We start from the raw sequence: 18481 nt of genomic DNA on the forward strand, positions 1-18481 counted from the left end.
ACATACCGGCCCAGTCTCCAGGAACTGCCTGATCAGAGGCCTTTCCGGGGCACAGGAACTCAGCCACAGTTTTACCCAGATTGAGCAATAAGCAACAGAAAACCATTTGGGTTCCTCAAATTCTGCCCTCATGTGCTCAAATACCACTTCCAGTGTTTACCAGAAAACAGGACACCAAGTTCTCAGGTTGCCACAATCCAGGCTGGCCTGTCCCACACCTTCCAGTGGCAACTTTCGCCTTTGCTGCAGACACTCCTTCAGCTTCAGAACTAACCCACAGTCCCGCACTTGTTCTCCTGGCCCTCAGAGAGGGTTTCAGGGTCAGAGAGCTCCAAAGCCCCTCCCGGGCTCTTCTCTCCAATCCCCGTCCGAGTGGCTCAAGGTGAGGGGTCTGCTCCAAATGAGCGATGGCAAGTGGGCTTCAAGCAGAGATAGGCCCATGCAAGTACCCATGGCCCTCCCAGCTCCTGAAAAGCTGGAGACCGAGATGAATGCCCTCTAGTAGGGCAAGCCCCTTTGAGGCAGTTCAACCCACACAGCCAGCTGGCCTAGTTCCCGGCTGCCTTATGACATAGGGTAAGCAGCAACTTGCAGGCCCAGGAGCAGAAGTGAGCCTCTGTCCTGTAACCCTCCCAGCCTGTGCCAGTGAGGCCTCTCAGGCCTGCAGGCTAGGAACAGAGACTCAGAGAAAGAGCTGAATCACCCCAGGTAGCTCCATTCCAGGACTGCCTCAAGCCCTGAAGCCTGGCTCTCAAGCACTGGAGAAATATGCCTCGAGGTAGTCAGTGAGAACTTCAGGAAGCCCAGAGCCTTCCTGAGTGGCCAGCCCACAGGTAGGGGGACACACTGAACACTGTGCAAGACTGAGCTGCAGAGTCCTGCTCGCTACTCCCCATGCAGAAGTCCAGAGCAAGGACCCCCAGGCCCTGATGCCCAGTACTACCAGGGCCGCCCACTGCTGAACTCTGCCCTCAAGATGCCCATCTGCCTCACCCTCTGCCTCTGGGAGTTTCTGAACTCCCACACCCCCACATGTGCACTGTAGCCATTCTCAACATCCTGGGAGCACTCCCCTGTCCCTGGCAGAGGATGCCCCCCACACTACAACTGCCAGGCAGGGGCACCTCTCCTGGGGGCTCAGTAGGGGAAGTTCTGCTGAGGCGCTTCCAAGAGCCACAGAGCCTCAAACCCGTGAGGCCCAGGGGCTGCCCAAAGGGGCATGGTCGTCAGCCCTCAAGGTGGCTGAGCAGGCATGGTGGGTGAAATGTCACCAGGTGGCTGACCTGCTGATGATTATTCAAACCAGTGAGATGTGGGTCCCCAGAGAACAGAACAGTCACAATCACCCATCCCCTCAGCCCCAACTGGGCCCCCTTGCCCAGAAAGAGGACCCTGCCCTGGAGATGGGGCTGGCCCCCTAGGTCATGTAGACCCTGAGATAAGACCAGCATGGTTGCCCTGGCACCTGCTGCCACCCTCTCCAGTCCCACTCTCTTGGCCACCTTCAAGTGCCCAAAATAAGCTCCTGGCCTTTCTGGGGGCTTTGGGGGACAAGCAAAGTCGTGTGTGAGAAGGAGGTACCGGCACCCCATTGGAATGCGGAGCCCTATGACGCTACACACTGGTACTGCCAGATGTTGAAACAGCTTCTAAGGCAGCAGGAGGTCCTGATCCATGAGGCAGTGACCAGCATCAAGCACAGGAACAGGCAAGCTCCAAGGATGTGCGTGAGGACTGTAGGGCCTGGCACCATGTGGCCCAGGAGACTGAGACTGAGACGACTCAGCAGACACCTAGGGCCGGCGCCAAGGAGGGCTGGGGTGGTGAGGCTCTGGGTGACTTGAAAGCAGAGGTCCAGGTGCTGACCCAATGAACCCCAAGAGCAAGGTACCTGGTTGTACTGGCCATGGATGGTCCTGGGGGCAGGTGCTGAGATGCCAGGTGGTAGAGGCTGGAGCGGTAGAGGGGCTGGGCCCCCACGGAGGGCAGTGCCCCAGCCCAGGGGTTGGTGGTGTTCAGCCTGGGGGCAGACCTCGCCCCCGAGAGGGAGGGTTTGTTGTATGGAGCAAAGGCCTGGTGAGTCCCAAAGACCGTAGCAGTCCTGTTGGAGTGCTGAGGGACAGGGTAGGCGGGGAGGTTGGTCATGGAGTGGCGGTAGCGGCCTGACACGGGGCCAGTTCCGCTGCCACCGAGGCACTGGTGGCAAGAGCAGGCGATGCCTGTGTGGCCCGGCGGGGCAATGACAGTCGTCAAGGGGTAGGGGGGGCCGGTGTGGCGCCGCACACTGCGGCAGTAGCTGGATGTCTTGTTGGTCTGGATGCAGATTGAGGAGTTCACCGTGTAGTTGTATCCCAGGGGTGCCAAGTCCACAAGCTGGTTGCCCTGGACAATCTGCTGCTCCAGGTAGTCGCAGACGCTGGCCTCGTAGGGTATCCAGGAGTTGTCATCACTCAGCCACTCCCAGATGATGCCTCGGCCTGGAGCTGAGCACTGGGGGAACAGGTGTCTCCGCACAGGCCGCATGGTGCCTATGTGCCCGAGAGAGGTTCACAGACAGGGTTAGTTGTCAGCCTCCCCCAAACAAAGGCCATTTCAAAACTCCTCTCCATGGAGCCAGAGAGAGAGTACAGCAGGTAAGCCGCTGCCTTGCACACAGCAAACACCCAGGTTTGATCCCCAGCATCCTATATGCTACCCCGAGCACTGCCAGGAGTAATTACTGAGTGCAGAGTCACGAGTAACCCCGAGCATCGCCAACCGTGGCTCCCAAACTAAAAACAACAACAAACCAGAAAACACTCATCTCCTACACCTGATATAAACCAACAAGGTCACTATGGGAGGTGGTGCTGTCCTCTGATCTTGCTTCTTTTCAAATGAGGAATGAGGCAGTCGGTGGAGAACTCTCTCTAGGAAAAGAAATTGAAGTCCAAAGGGCCCAAGAGACAGAGGTGTGGAAGCTAAGGCCAAAGGACTGCTGGGCCTCAGACTCAAGGAGGAATTTCAAATCAGCATTTCTGGGAGGACTGGGACATGGGTCAGGAGGAGAGCACTTGCCCTGTGAGTCAGATCCCCAGCACCACTCCACATGGCTGCGAAGTTCTGCAAGTGGCCCTTGATGCACTACAGTCAAGTGTGAGACCCACAGAAATCGCAGCTAGAGGGGCAGGCACAAACCTGACATTCCCGACTAGACCTCTTCAGCCTGACTCACGGCACTGAAAGAAGGCCGGGGAAGTGACTAGAAGGCTGTGCCTGCGGGAGCCCTGGGTTTGATCCCAGCAAAACAGGGCCACCCCAACCACCAGGAGCAACCTCCAAGCATGGAAATACAAATGACCCCTGAGTGCCACCGGGTGTGGACCAAAAACAACAACCCACGGGGGGGAAAAAACACCTAAAACCCAAAGAGTCTAAAGCAGATGAAATCATCCCTAAGTCCTCACGGAGAGGGAGAGGAAGCCAGGATTGACCCCAGGAGGTGGCTGTCGGGCCTTCAGGCACGTCCACACCACACAGGGAGCCGCAGTCCAGCGACAAAAAGGCCACAAGTACTTCCTGCATCCTGCAGGTATTCAGCACGAGCGTTTCTCCTGTCTCTACATCTGTAAAAACCATTACCAACTGCTACCTAATTCCCCTGCACAAACCTGCCATTCCCCTTGACTTCTCAAGTAAAGGCAACACCCTGTGGTTAGCGAAGGTTTTAATAAACCAGACCCGAAGATTACGAGGAGAGGAGAGAGCACAAGGGTTTATGACCACCGACCTCTACCCACTGCTGAGGTCCTCCTGAAGAACCAAAGCTACAGAGGCTGCAAAAGGAGGTACAGCTGTGTCCCCTCCTGCCTTTCTGCCCTTCCTGGTGACCAGGTCCCCTGCACTCAAATTCCCACACTGGCCTCTTCTGTTCCCTGGGCAGCCCTGCCTGCCAAGACACATGAGTCACCCATCTTGTCTGCTGTCTCTTAGTAGGGCGTCCTATCTCCATACCCCAGGAGGAGGCTCTAAAGACACTTGTTGTGGGGCTGGTTCTGTGCTGTAGCATCCCTGAACTCACTATGAGAGTTCCCCCCGACCCCCGCCCAAGCCATAGAAACTAATCTAAACTGTTCGAATGCTCTCAAATGACTTAAGGGACAAAAAAAAAAGTGGGGAACCCCTCAGTCAGAGGAACAGCTCGGGAGGAAGTTGGTGGCCCCATTCTTGGGGAGACTTGTCTAAACCCCAAGTAGACAAGCCAACACATGCACAGGAGCATGAAGAAAGCTGCCTCGTTCCATGGCCACTGGGCAGTGGGGCAGGACCATGATGCCTACCCCCAGTGGGACCCTCAATCTGTAGGCAGGTGTCTGGAGTCTGGGAGACTAGGAAGAGCAACTGGCTGGCGTGAGCATTGCCCCCAGAGGAACGCCATGCTCTGAACTGCATCTCACACTGCGTTCTGTGCACTATTACCCATGAGCCCACCTCCTTCAGGGCCCAGGCACAGTCCAGGGAGTCAATTCTATAACCTCAACCCCCCAGCATGGGGCCCAACTCATATTGGGCCGGGAAGTAGCTTACCAGTGTCTTGGCGGAACTGGGTCCAGCTGGGGAGGTCAATGATGTATGGGGCAAGCGAGGGGTCTGCCTGGCCCAAGGGGATGCTCTGGGCCAGGCTGCCCATCCCAAAGTGCAGGCCCTTCTGTTGGACAAACTGCTGTTCGATGTAGCTGCAGACGGTAGCACTGTAGGGGTGCCAGATTCCCAGTCCATCTTGCCATTCCCACACAGCCACAGCCATGGGGCCGGTGTGCATCTGAGTCAGGGAAGGGCCTGGGGCCATGGCCATCTTCCTTAGGATGCCTCTGCTCTCCCCAGTGCTCAGACCACGCTGGGTTGGAGTCTTGGGTGCATGACCCGGTGCTTCCTGCACACCTGGAAACAGGATAGACAGTTACCCAGTGCCGGAGCCAGCTGGAGACTCCCCACATAGGGAGAAGCTGCTTTCAAAGTCCAGATGCTGGGGGGACCCTGTGAACCCCACTCTGCCTCAGCATCCAGAGGAACCCGAAGTCTATCAAGCAGACATAGCCTGGGCTAAGGCTCAGGAAGATACAAAAACAGGGAGTGAAGTCTGGGTGCAAATCAGGTCTGCCTTTCACCAGTTTCCCTCTAACCCTACTACTGAGGGTAGCCTTTCCCAATGTGCAGAGCCCCACAATCACCCCAAATCCATTCTGGGCAAGACCATGGAGATCCCTTTTCCTGCATCCTGATGCTGAGGTTTCCAAGCATCTTTGGGTGGAGGTGACCTCAGGATATCCCCTTGGCTATGCTGCAGAAGGACAAAAGAGCAGAAAGCCGTCCAAGACCCTTATGGCCCTAATCTGTCCATGTCACTTCATTATGTGATTGACAAGAACATGGATATTCAAACCTCGGGTTGAAGCCCCCCTCGGGACCATCACCTCCCACACACTCTGGCCCCTTCCATGGCCCAAACTCTCGGGGAGGCTTTCCTCAGGCCCCTGCCACACACCCTTCCTTCACAACCCCAGCCAGGGCTTTAACTATGGAAGACACCAATGGAGTGAGGAGCCTTCCAGGTCATTCTGTCCCCTCCTCAAAGGGGAGTAAATGGGTCTTGTACGACAAAACAGCCCAAAGGTAACTTCCACAAGTACTGGTTCAAACAAGGCTGTAGGCAAGTGAATGCAAACTGCTGCACCAGAGGAAAAAATGAAAGGACAAAGGAAAGAGTCTGTGACTGCTCTGGGCACCAGAGCGCCATGAGAAAATCAAGCCCAACAATTAGTAACAAATCCAAATGTCCTTGGCTCACTGACCTACAGATGCACAAAGAAACACCCTCCATCTCAGGGACATGAAGCCAGAGCCACAAGAGGCCAAGATCTTCCCCAGAGGCTACGTTGAGACAGCCAAGTGGCTCCAAAGCCCCTTTTCTGAGAGAGGAAGGAGCAGCCTGAATTCTACAATGGGAGAAGAGGGGAGGCGGGAGGGATTAAAGCCTCTCCAGCCCTCCGCTCTATACCATGTGGACTGGGCACTAATACTTCCTGCCATGCTTCCTGCTCTGATCCTCACTGCAACTCCAGGAAATGCACACATGGAGGTGATACTGAGGCCCAGGGAGTGGACAATTTGCATCTATGGCTCATGATGATGCGGTTGTGCCCTGGGCTGTTGCTGTGGTTCCCTTAACTGTACCACACCATCAGCAACTCAATACAAAGGCCCAGGTCACCTGTGTGCCACAGTGCAACCTGGACAGGAAGAGGCAAGGACTGTGGTGTCACCATGACACTACTCACTGACCCGCAGCATGTCTGTGCTGAATTTGTGTCCTTGGGAAACGGAGGTAATGAGAGACACCCCCCCCCCCCCCCAGGCACTCCCCAGGGGCCAAGGACAGGGCTGCCTGAAGCCCTCAGCACAAACACCAGCAACCTGCCTGTCCCCCTCCCCCCAGCCTGGTTGAGGAGTGGCAGCCCAGGGCAGCACTGGGAACTTGGGCAATGAGTCAGGGCTGCAGTGAATGCACACGCCGGGACGCCTGACCTGCTGCTAAAGCACACACACAGCCCGGGTGCCCTGGGGACGCAGGCAGGCTCAGCACTGAGCCTGCAATTAGAGTCTCTGTAACCACATCCAGGTACAAATCACAGGATCAGTTCTGGAGCCAACTCCTCTGAGCTTCAACTTCCCTCTGAGCCCCTCCCAGAGGCCTCACTCAGCTCAGGCAGTTGCCCAGACAGCAGCGGCGCCTGGGGTTGCTGCAGCAAGTTCACACAGTCCCAGACAAACCGACTGAGAAGCCTGCCAAAGAGCCTGCAAAGCGGGCGCAGGAGCATCCCCGGAACTGCTCTAGAGGGCGCCCACAGACCCACCATGAACCATGCCTGTGTGGGATTCCAGAGTCGCCGAGGTGGGGTAGTCACGGGCCACCAGCCCTCCACAGGTCACCCTGCCCTCCCCACCTCTGTCTGATCACATTCATTCTAGCAGGTGCAGGTTCTGTGCCCTCTCCTACCTCCCAGTTAGTGAGCCCATTAAAGCATGTGACCAGACTCCTGACCTTGCCACACAAATCTCCCACAGGCACGCGTCCATCGCTCCAAACTCAGCTCTGGTCTCTACTGTCCTGAGTCCTCTGGAGCCACACTTGGTGGGCAGTTTGCCTGGTCCATGGAAATGGAAAGCGGGGGCTCTCCCTACATCTGGAAACGAGGTTTTCAAAGGCTGGCGTAATGGAACTAGAGAACATTTATTTATTTATTTGGGAGGGGGGTCACACCCGGCGATGCTCAGTGGTCATTCCTGGTTCTGCACTCAGGAATTACTCCTGGCAGTGCTCAGGGGACCACATGGGATGCCGGGGATCGAATCCAGGTTGGCCACGTGCAAGGCAAACGCCCTACCCGCTGTGCTATCACTCTGGCCCCTCTAGAGGATATTTTGTCTCTCCTTCCTGTAGTGGCAAATGGTCAGCAGTGAGCTTATTACTTGCCATGACAAGGCAAGAGTCCTCTATCTATAAAGAGCAAAAACTGACACGAGAATGCCCTCCTGCCTTTGCCCACATCCTCTTGCCACTTAGCTGAAAGCTGAGCCCAGCCTGCATGCTGCCCTTCCACTGAGAGACCTTGTCCCACACCAGGACAGAGTGGCCTGTATCCAGGAGTCTTTCCAGTTCCAGAGGACTTAGGAAAACGAGATATCAAAACGTGAGCTGGCAGAGGCATCAGTGACAGTCACTCTGCCTGACTGTTGCTTGGGAGATGCTGAGGTAGTCGTGGGAGCCAGTGCAGCTGTGGCCCCAGAGGAAGTCCAGGGTGATTTGAATGTGGGTGCAGTTTTGTGACCATTCACTGGCCAAGATGCAAGAAGCCCATTTCCTCTCAAGTCCTGGGTTTCAGTCTGACTTAGCCAGCAGCACTGAGCCACTCTGGTATACCCCCTCATCTCCATAGTCTCCCATAAGTCCTTTCCACAAACTCGGAGGAGCCTCCTCTATCTCTGACCACCCCTCAGGCAAATGGATGGGTTTCCCAGCCTTTTATTAGTAGCTAAACCCTTTCCAAAATGTGTTCCTATGCTGTCTGCTGCTTCATAAAAGGAAGAAACTTGAGGCACCCTTAGCACATGGCTGTGACCCCAACTCCTGCTTCTCAAGAGAGCCATCAATTCTAGAAAATAAAAGGTGCAGTGGCCAGAGCCATAGTACAGCAAGGAGAGCATTTGCCCTGCACACAGCCCATCTGGGTTCAATCTCCAGCTTATGGTCCCCTGAGCCCCACCAGCAGTGATCCCTGAGCAGAGCCAGGAGTAAGCCCTGAACCAAGTGTGGCCCCCAAAATAAAAAAAAGACAAAATTAAAAAGGGGTGGGGGGCTGGAGCTATAGCACAGTGGGTAGGGTGTTTGCTTTGCATGCAGACAACCCGGGTTTGATTCCCAGCATCCCATATGGTCCCCCAGCACTGCCAGGAGTGATTCCCAAGTGCAGAGTCAGGAATAACCCCTGTGCATTGCCGGGTGTGACCCAAAAAGCAAAAAGCAAAGCAAAAAAAAAAATTTTAAAAAGGAACAGGGAGTATGGATCACAGACCCAGTGAGATGAAGTGACCTCAAATCCTATTTCCCAAGCTGTCTCTCTTTGGGGTGCTTTCCATGCAGACTAGGACATAACTCCAACCCACCCCCAGCCTACCCCCACCCCACTCCCAACCCCACTGACCTGTGAGTCTGACCTGTAATTACGGCATGACTTCTGAGACTCCTTACAGGGCAGCTAGCCTCCCTGGGCACTATTGGGAAGTCCCAAAAGCCTGGGTAAGTCTAGTTCTGCAAACAAACCCACTGAAGAAATCTGCAGCTTTAAGAGGAAAACCTTTTTTGTGGGGAGAGGATGGAGTTTGGGCCACACTAGGCAGAGCTGGACGGTGGAGGGGGGGGGGTGCCCAGCTCATTGCTCAGAAGTTGCTTCCAGTTGTGCTCCGGGGACCATTCCAGGCAGGATTGGAACACGAGCCTCCTGCACGCAATACACACCGGGCAGCAGCCCTTCCAGCTCTCTGCGGCCCCAAGAAATGCAGTTCTAAATGAAACTAAAAATGGGAGCATTATCAGTGAAAATAACTTAATCTCAACACTCAGAACTGGCAGACTGCCAAGAAGAAGAAACCCTTACTAGAAAACCAGTCATACTATACACAGAGGTTTAAAATCACTCAATGGGGCTGGAGCAATAGCTCAGCGGGTAGGGTATTTGCCTTGCATGCGGCCGACCCAGGTTCAATTCCCAGCATCCCATATGGTCCCCTGAGCACCACCAGAGGTAATTCCTGAGTGCAGAGCCAGGAGAAACCCCTGTGCATTGCCGGGTGTGACCCAAAAAGCAAAAAAATAAAAAATAATAAAATCACTCAATTCTGGTCCTGCAGAGAGCACTTAGCAGGGAAGACACTTTCTGTGCACATAGCTGCCCTCGGTTCAATCCCCAGCATCATATAATGTCTCTTGAGCCCTGACATGAACTACCTCTAAGCACAGAGCCAAGACTAAGCCATGAGCACACCTGGGTGTGGCCCCAAGACAAACAAAAATAAAATAAAATTACTCAATTCCTTTGCACCAATCACAAGAAAATAACAAGAGATCAAAGAGAAACTTCCCAAAGAAAGTCACTGCAGTATTATTCTGAGAAGAAGAGAGGCAGAGAAAAGCCAACAAAAATGTATCAAAATGTTAACAGCTGCCTTCACTTCAGACTTTAGGGGAGTTTTCATTCAGCTTGCTGACATACTTGAATTCTCCACAATTTTATTTTTTTTTCTTTTTGGGTCACACCCGGTGATGCACAGGGGTCACTCCTGGCTCTGCAATCAGGAATTATCCCTGGTGGTGCTCAGGGGACCATATGAGATGCTGGGAATCAAACCCGGGTCGGCTGCATGCAAGGCAAACACCCTACCTGCTGTGCTATCACTCCAGCCCCTCTCCACAATTTTTAAAAGGAGAAATTAGGGGCTGAACAGTGGATAGGGTGCTTGCTTGCAGAATCCGGTTTGATCCCCAGCACCATGTATGATCCCTGGAGCCCCATCAGAAGTGATCCCTGAGCATAGAGCCAAGTGTAAGCACTAAGGAACCCCATGTATAACTCCCCACTTCCCAAAAGAGGAAAGTAAATTATTTCCTATTGTCAGAAAGAAAAAATAAAAACCTTTACAACATCCCACATTTGAATCAGAGAAGGTTCCACAGGCAGAGAGCATGCTTTATATGCAGGATGCTAGGATAATCCTAGAACCACAGGGTTCCCAAGCACCACCAGGAATGACCCCTGAGCACAGAGCCTGCAAGTGCCCCTAAGCACATAAATAATAACTGAAGGATGATTTCTTTCATTGGCTGCCACTATCCCTGTAGAGTTTTGCTAGTAACAGGTCTGGTCAAAATATCACAGCACCTACCACGCCAAAAGACACAATCCTGCATCCCTGGGTTCCAAGCAAATGCATAAAAGGCACAATCCAGATGCCCAAAATGATGCCAATAGCAGCATGCAAGGAAGAGTTTCTGTCTGAAAAAGATAGTTAGAACCCAGGCCACCAGCTCCCCAGAGCCCAGGAGGCGAAAGGAACAAAGGAGGTGTTCCTGCACACTTCCTCTTTGGGCTAGCGCCAGCCTTGGCCCTCCAGAGGCAAGTCCAAGCAGAACCAAACAGGGCTCAGAGAGCCACAAGTTGGCCAGAGGGCAAAACCCCAGCAGGCCAGATGTGCAGGCCGGCAGGCAGCACCTGCCGCTCCTGCCTCACAGAACAGCCTGGACACCCCAGGGAATCCTGCAGGTGAGGCACCAACAGCACCCAGCCGAGGCTCTCAGGGCTCGAAGGGGGAGTGGAGGTGTTTTGGCTCAATTCTTGCACTCAGCCAGGACTGATGGTGCTTTTCGATGTGTGAGAAGTGAGTCAGAACAAGACAACCTGCTTCCAGACAGAAGGGTCAAAGTGTTGCCGGACAAATCCTCCTGCCAGATGTGCTGTGCTTGGGCAACAGTTTTCAGCTCTTTAAAAACCCAGCTCATGGCCTGACCTAGATGCATTATCTGCCCAGCAACCACAATGAAACCACCATGGGGGCGGGGGCACATTCTCCAGGCTCCCAGCCACCACAGCTCCCACAGCAGGGTCAGTGAAAGCTCCTAGGGAGCCACAGAAGACAAAGTCTAGGCTGTGCAGAACACAGGGCTCCTAATGTATCTGTGCAACTCTGAGAAGAGCACAACAAAACCACCAGAGTCCAAGGCATAACAAACCAGAGTGGCTGAGTTCCAATAAAACTTTATTAAAACTGGCAGTGAGCGGGTTGGCTTTGTTCTGGAGCCCTGCTCTGCAGAGCGTTGCCCTGTCGCTGACCAAGAGTAGAGATCCTGCCTCTTAACCAACACCAGGAGAGCACTTTTGCCTGCGATTCTCCGCCTCAGCGTGCCCTGCCCTTGTTAGACATGTCAGTATTTGCCCAGAACACACTGTGCCGTGAGGGCCACCCACAGGAACACCACCACTCCCAGAGCCACACCAGATATCAACATCTGCCCCTGCATCAGTAAGTCAAACCCTGGACCTTCTCCATGGCACACCGAGGGGCCCGGTCATCTGTCCCAGCCTCCAGTAACCCCTACACCGACTTCAGCTGCCCCGTCTGAGCCCCACTGGCCCTCTGCTCCAGACTGAGAAACCCAACTGGCTAGACTGTCTCCTAGGAGTGTCCATCCCACTGGTTCCAGCTTAGAACTCTGTCTTGTGATTCTCTTCAGATGACACTTCAAACAGTGTCCATGTGACATCTAAATGTCATCATCCACCTGCCCCTTCCATGAGGAATATGCTCCTTAGAGGCAAGAAATTGAGGCTTTTTAAACGAAAAACGGAACTCTGACTTGACTATAAGGGAAAAACATTTGAAGAATAAGAATGTTCAATAAAATAGGCCTTACAGAACGTCGAAAGGCAAGTGACCAGCTGGGAAAAGACATCCACAGAAGCACACACAAAAGATTAAGATCCGGAACTCCTAGGAATCAATTACAAAGAAGGGCCCTCAAAGCCAAGGAAACCCGCAGAGGACAGAAGCAGGGACTTCAGAGACCTGCCAATTAACAGATGGAAAAAAAAAAACAAAAAAAGAGGAGGACCAGGCACACAGAAAGCAAGAGGCCCCAGACCCCATTTTATCTTCTGTGCTTGCGGGGAATGGGGATCAATACTGGCAGCGGTAAGTGGGGCGATGCAGGCCTGGTGGTTCAAAGCTCAGCCCCAGCAAAGATCCCCTTCACTCAGCAAAATTCAAGTTGGCCTGAGCAAGGGCTGGCGAGCATGAGGGACACCTGGCAGCCCCAGTCACTGACACTGCTGGGGGAAGTTGGAGCAGTCACGTCAAGAAACAGTCTGGCAACAGCTCTGCCAGCTGAAAAGCATTTACCCTAAGAAACAAGTCAAAATTCAAGCCTCCTGATCCCGCGCCACAGGAGATGGGTCTGGAAACGTCCAGCCCCCACACTTACAACAGCAAACACCTGGCAATGACTCGTTATCCATTACCAGGGGTCAGATGTGCAAATTGGTTTCTTCACGCCATGAAATATGATTCAGTCACCACAACAATCGAGCTGGCCGGTAACATTATGGACAAATCTTAGCAATATAACTCATGCCTTACTTTCCTTAGAAATGCACAGGCAGGGGCCAGAGTGACAGCACAATAGGTAGGGCATTTGCCTTGCACGCGGCCGACCTGGGTTTGATCCCTGGCATCCCATATGCCATATGGTCCTCCAAGCACCGTCAGGAGTAATTCCTGAGTACAGAGCTAGGAGTGACCCCTGAGCATCGCCGGGTGTGAGCCCCCCGCCAAAAAAAGAAATGCACGGAGGGATAGTAGTAGCAAGAACGGTGCTTACCTCACATGCAGTCACTTCGGGTTCAATCCCATATGGCTCCCCAAGGCTGCCAGGGTGATCCCCCTGAGTATTGTTGGGTGACCCAAAAAAATAGAAAGAAAGAAAGGAAGAAAAAGAAAGAAAGAAAGAAAGAAAGAAAGAGGAAGGAAGGAAGGATGGATGCAGAGGCACGGTGAAACTGAAAATGAAAGCATGGGGACAAAGGTTACCTCAGGGTGAGGACAGGAAGAGAAATTAGTGATTAGTTGTATTTTGTTTTGGGTGGCTGGGAAGTGGGAGGTCACCACAATCATTATAAAGAACTTGGGAGGACTGGGAAGACAGCCAAAGGGCTAAGCACATACTTTGCACATGGTCCCCTGAGCACTGCCAGGAGCAAATCCCAAGCATGGAACCAGAGGGAGGTCCCCGACAAAGAGCATTGTGGCCCAAAACCAAAAATAACTTAGTAAAGAACCCAAAGTAGGCTATGCCTAAACACTGCGGAGAGTGTATACAGTCTCTGCTCACCTGAGGGAAAAATTAAAACCTACCCAGGAACCGCTTCTAGCATCTTTATGATCCAAGAGCCCAGCATGAGAGCGGCACAAACCCCTTATGGACACAGAGAATGATGCACAGAGGTCTCGCCCAGCCCAGGTCCCGCTCTGGTGGGCCAGAGGTGCCTTCTGTACATCAGAAGCCAAACTCCCCTTCCCTCCCAAGTATGCCCTTCTTTCCAGACTCTCTGGCTCCATGAACCCCTGGCACTTAGGGAAAGGGCCAGGCTCTTGGTCTTCAACCTTCTCCCCACAGTCCGGCTGCTGCCAGTTGCCCTCCTCCCCCTTCACCCCTATTGCCAGCATCTGGCCAGGACCTTTCTGCCTCCCAGCTCGACAGTCCTCGCTCGACTTCTCGTGCTCAGCAGTCCTCCCTCTGCCTCTTCATGCTCCTGCTCGCCCTCAGCACCGGCCGGTGCAAGACTTCTGAGCAGAGCTCTAGTTTGGGGTTTTTTTTTTTTTTGTTCTTTTGGTTTTGTTTGGGAGCCACACCCAGCGATACTCAGGGCTTACTCCTGACTCTGTGGCTCAGGGGTCACGTGCAAGTGCCTTGCCCACTGTCCTATCTCTCTGGCCCCTGAATGCAGTTCTGATCCCGCTCTCCCACACCCAGGTTTCTGGAGCTGACTCTGAGGATCCCTCCAGTGACAGGATATGCTGCTTTCCCTCTCCAGTCTGTCACTCACACCTCTCTGCCTCGTAAGAGTTCCCTGGTGACCTGCCCCGCCCCCATCTCATCTCTGTGTCCCAGCATTGCATGAATCACTCTCACTCCCTGCTTCTGCCCAGCCCCAGGCGCACCCCAGGACACCCTGCTGTGCCCGACAACGCAGAGTAAGCTCCTCTTCTCAGGGCACAGCCTACCCGGCCTTCCTGTGCCCAGATTCCCAACAGGCTCTGAACACCCACAGGGCAGACGCGCAAGTCCCAGGCACCCCACCCAGGCCCCGGGGTTCGCAGTCACTCAGAGTCATCCAGACTAAACCGGTCCACGCTCTTCAGCCCCACTGCGCACTGCAAAGGAGGCTCTGCAGGCTGGAGACAGCTTAACGGGCAGAACACAAGCTTTGCACGCAGGGGGCTAGATTCAATCCCTGGCACGACGTCCCCTGAGAATCGCTGGGGAGTGACCCAAACCTACCCCCGAAAAAAGTCCTCTTGGGGAATTCTGCTCAAGCCTCTATTCCCCAACGGCTTCAGCATGGCTCCCCAAACCCTCCACCCCTGCTCCTCCAGCCCTCCCGTACTTTCATCACACCGAGCTCCTTCCCGGGGACCACACCAGACCCTGCCAAGGCTCCTCCCCCAACTTCCCGGGGTGGAATGGGGTGCCCCCCTCTGACCCCCCCGCTCCTCAACACATATCGCACTGACCACCACGTTGTGTCACTCTCGGGCTGGTCTGTCTTTCCCTCCCAACACGGGCCTCAGTCAGGGCTCATGTCACCCAATGTATGCCACCCCCACCAGCACCCAGCCTGGAGGCCCCTCGTGAAAGGTTCCAGCAGCAGCAACCAAGAGAAGTCAAAGGTCCCGGTTCAAGAGCTGAAAAAAATCCGGACGGTTGTCCTTGAAGCCCCCAAGAACACGTTACCACGGGGAAGCGCACGTGAAGCCAATTGCACAGGAGAAGCCACGGGTGCGTCTTTGAGAGTGTTGGCCACCACCCACCAGCTCCTGGACCCTCCCGCGCCACCCTCAGACCGGACCCCCCACCCCCCTGCAAGGGGCCCCCTGGTGCTCACCTGTGGGCTGGGGGAGCTGGGGCCGCAGCTCTTCAGGGGGACAGCCCGCCTCGGGTTCCCATCTTGATAAGGCACACAAACACCCCGAGCTGGGCTAATCGCAAAGGCTTACTGACTCGGCGACAAATTCCACAGCACCTCTGCCAACCAACCGGGAAGAAGCCCGTCAGGTTTCCCACTGGCAGTGGGGAGAGAGCTCGGCGGGGCTGGGAAACCACCCGGTCCCTCCTCCCCGCGTTCCCACCTGACCCGGCAGCACCCCAGCCACCGCCCTCGGCCCACTCCAGGAGCCGCCTCAACCCTCCACAGAAACGCCTAGAAGGACTTCGGAAGCCCGTGAGCAGCAGCCCGGGCGTCCGAGGCACCTGGAAAGAAGGTCAAGGAGCCGGGGTCCCCCCACCCCCCAGAGGGTGAAGGGGTGAGGCAACGTCGGGGGCTCCGCATCTCCCCCCCCCAAGAAGCCTGGAGGGGTCCTCGCGCTTCCCACGGACCCCAGGGGTGTGTCCACTCTGGCGGGCTCTGGGGGAAGTGGAAGCCCCCGGGGTGGGGGGGGCGGCGGCTGACAGGGAACGGGCTGTTGTAGCCCGGGAGCTACAGCGAAGGGAGGGTCCTTCCCAGCCTCGCCGCGAAAGGGGGGGCCCGCCATCACGGACCACCCCCCGAAAAAGAAGACGACGCCCCCCTCCCCCGCCACGGCTGCCCCGAGAAGCGGAGGAAAGCGGGGTCCCGGGACAAACTCCGAAGTGCTGCGCCCCGGTTCCGGTAAGTGGCGCTCCGGACCGCGGACCCCCGCAGGGGCAGCACTGTCACACCCCACTCCCGGGGGTCCCCTCGTCCCGACAGACCCGATCCCGACGCTCAGCGTCCTCCACCGTCCCACTCTCCGGCGCCCCCCACTTTTCCTCCAACTCCGCCTCTGGGACATCGCCCCGGCCCTCAGCCCCTCAGCCCCTCAGCCCCCTCAGCCCCTCAGCCCCCTCAGCCCCTCAGCCCCCTCAGCCCCTCAGCCCCTCAGCCCCCTCAGCCCCCTCAGCCCGGCGCCGCTCGCTCCGGCCCGGCCCTCCCCTCAGCCCGTGTCCGCCCCTTTCCGGTCCCCGCTCGGCAGGGTCTCTCCCGCGCCCCGGGACCCCGGGCCCGGCGACGAGCAGACGGGCCTTACCGAGGCGGCGGAGGAAGAGGGCGCCGACGAAGGTACAGCCAAGCTCGGCCTGCGCACGGCTCCGGCTCGGGCTCGCACTCTGAGGAGACAGCGGCAGCCAGAGTGAAACTCGGCGTCGCAGCTTCCGAGCTCTCCGGCGCGCATGCCCGGGGCGCTGGGCCTGCTGGGAAATGTAGTGCCGGCGGGTCTCGGGGGCGGGGCTGGGACTGGGGTTGGGCGGGGCTAGGGCGGGGCTAGGGCGGGGCGGCCGCCGCGCACCTGTTTCGAGTGCAATTCCTCAGCTGGGGCGCCTCCTCCCCTAATGGACAGAATGCTTCCTTTAAATTGACTGACTTTCAAATTAAGTCGTCGCCGGTTCGTTCGTGGAGCCAGACGCTTGGCGGGGTTCTAGGCGTCGAAAGGTGGATCAGACGGGTTTTCTCTCCTATCCAGGTGGGGGAGGAGGCAGCCACTTAAACACATAATTACTACAAAGTAAGATAAACGTGATAAAGGTGTGGGAGCATAAAAGGCTGTACCTAACTTGGTGGGAGCCAGGAAGACATCACAAAGGCAGAGGTGGCTGAGTTGAAATTGTGTGTGTGTGTGTGTGTGTGTGTGTGTGTGTGTGTGTGTGTGTTGCCTGCCTTCAACGGAGCAATTATAGTATAGCCCAATAATGGGTCAGATGTTTACTTTGCACTCGGCCAACCCGGGTTGGATCCCTGGGACCCCATATGTTCCCCAGAATCACCAGGAATGATCCCTGAATGAAGAGCCAGAAGTAAACCCTGAGCATCACTGGGTGTGGCCCAGAAACAAACAAAAAAAGGGGCGGGGAGGGGAAGGGAATCACTAATCTATTGTTAGGTTTTGTTTTTAACTTCCGGTAAAACTCAGGGCCTCGGGAATACAGGGCATACAGTTTCCCTCTCAGCCCCATCATCATGAATGTGGAATTTTTGGCTTACTTGCTTTTGGGTCACCCCCAGCAATGCTTAGGGCTTACTCCTGGATCTGTGCTTAGGGATCATTCCTAGCCGTGCTGAAGGAACCCAGGTCAGTTCATGCAAGACCTTAACCACAGTATATGCCTCCAGCAGGACCCCCCTTTTTTGGGGTACCAATTCTGTAGATAAAGGTGCATAGAGGGTTGAACATTGGTGCAAGGGCACCCTCAGAAAGTGCCTGGCACACCTCAGAACTATAAAATGCTCCCTGTGATCCAGGCAGGAGGTCCATGGAGGCGTGAGCACAGAAAATGGATTAGTGTGTGTTGAGATAGCCAGTAAGATCAAAATGTTTCAAATCCAGAAAAATCTAGGCCAGTGCCTAGATGGGGGGAGAGGCAGGAGGGATGGATTAGGGCTCCTTGTGGGCCCCCTGGATAGCGCAGTGGGGCCACAGATGAAAATCACATAAATGGGAGCCACAGCAGGAGATCTAGAGGTCAAACAGTAGATTGGGGGGCCACAGGAAGGAAACAAAGACGGAAGGAAGCCACAGTTAGAAATGAGTTGAGAAAAATAGAGGTGGAGCCAATGCGATGCTTGAAAAACAGGGTCTGCACTGCAGGTTAGAGACAATCTAGGGATGGGTGGGGCAGAGACAAGGGGGGGGTGGGGGAGGGGGGTTGGAGGGAGTGGAGGAACTAGTCTAGAGGCTGAAGCTTTAATTCTTGTAGAAAGTACCGAGTCCTTGGCCAGGAGGGAGATATTCGGGGATAACAGACCTCCTTTACTCAACTAAGGAAAGTTGTTCTCCAAAAATTGTGTGTGTGTGTGTGTGTGTGCGCGCGCGCACACACATGAACACACACACACAAACACACAAATACACCACACACACACAATCCAGCTTGCAGCTTCAGAGCTTTAAATCCTCTAGTTTTAAGAATTCTTACATATTTAAGGGCTGGAAAGATAGTACAGAGAATAGGGCATTTGCCTTATTCAGCTGACCCAGATTTGATCCCCAGCATCCCATATGGTCCCCCAACAACCTCCAGAAATAATTCCTGAATGTGAAGAGCCAGGAGTAAACCCTGAGTATTGCCGGGTTGGCCAAAAATAAATAAATAAATAAAAGAATA

At 55.0% G+C, this 18481-nt stretch overlaps 1 protein-coding gene across 5 annotated transcripts in view; it reads right to left on the bottom strand.

The window, feature by feature from the left end:
* The window catches only part of DTX2 (deltex E3 ubiquitin ligase 2), a 31795-nt gene extending 15262 nt beyond the window's left edge, over positions 1 to 16533 (bottom strand). For 4 of the 5 annotated variants that reach the window (XM_056108205.1, XM_056108203.1, XM_056108207.1 and 1 more), the window contains exons 1-4: positions 16411 to 16533; positions 15252 to 15391; positions 4567 to 4920; positions 1892 to 2528 (exon numbers count right to left, since the gene is read on the bottom strand). In XM_056108205.1, the coding sequence (XP_055964180.1) occupies positions 1892 to 2528; positions 4567 to 4834 (905 nt within the window). In that variant the 5' untranslated portion in view covers positions 4835 to 4920; positions 15252 to 15391; positions 16411 to 16533. The remainder of the gene's footprint in view (positions 1 to 1891; positions 2529 to 4566; positions 4921 to 15251; positions 15392 to 16410) is intronic. The other variant, XM_056108204.1, reaches the window with a different exon arrangement.
* Between the last annotated feature and the right edge of the window lie 1948 nt (positions 16534 to 18481).

Source organism: Sorex fumeus, unplaced genomic scaffold (assembly GCF_029834395.1).
Source record: "Sorex fumeus unplaced genomic scaffold, SorFum_2.1 ptg000199l, whole genome shotgun sequence".
Taxonomy (NCBI): domain Eukaryota; kingdom Metazoa; phylum Chordata; class Mammalia; order Eulipotyphla; family Soricidae; genus Sorex; species Sorex fumeus.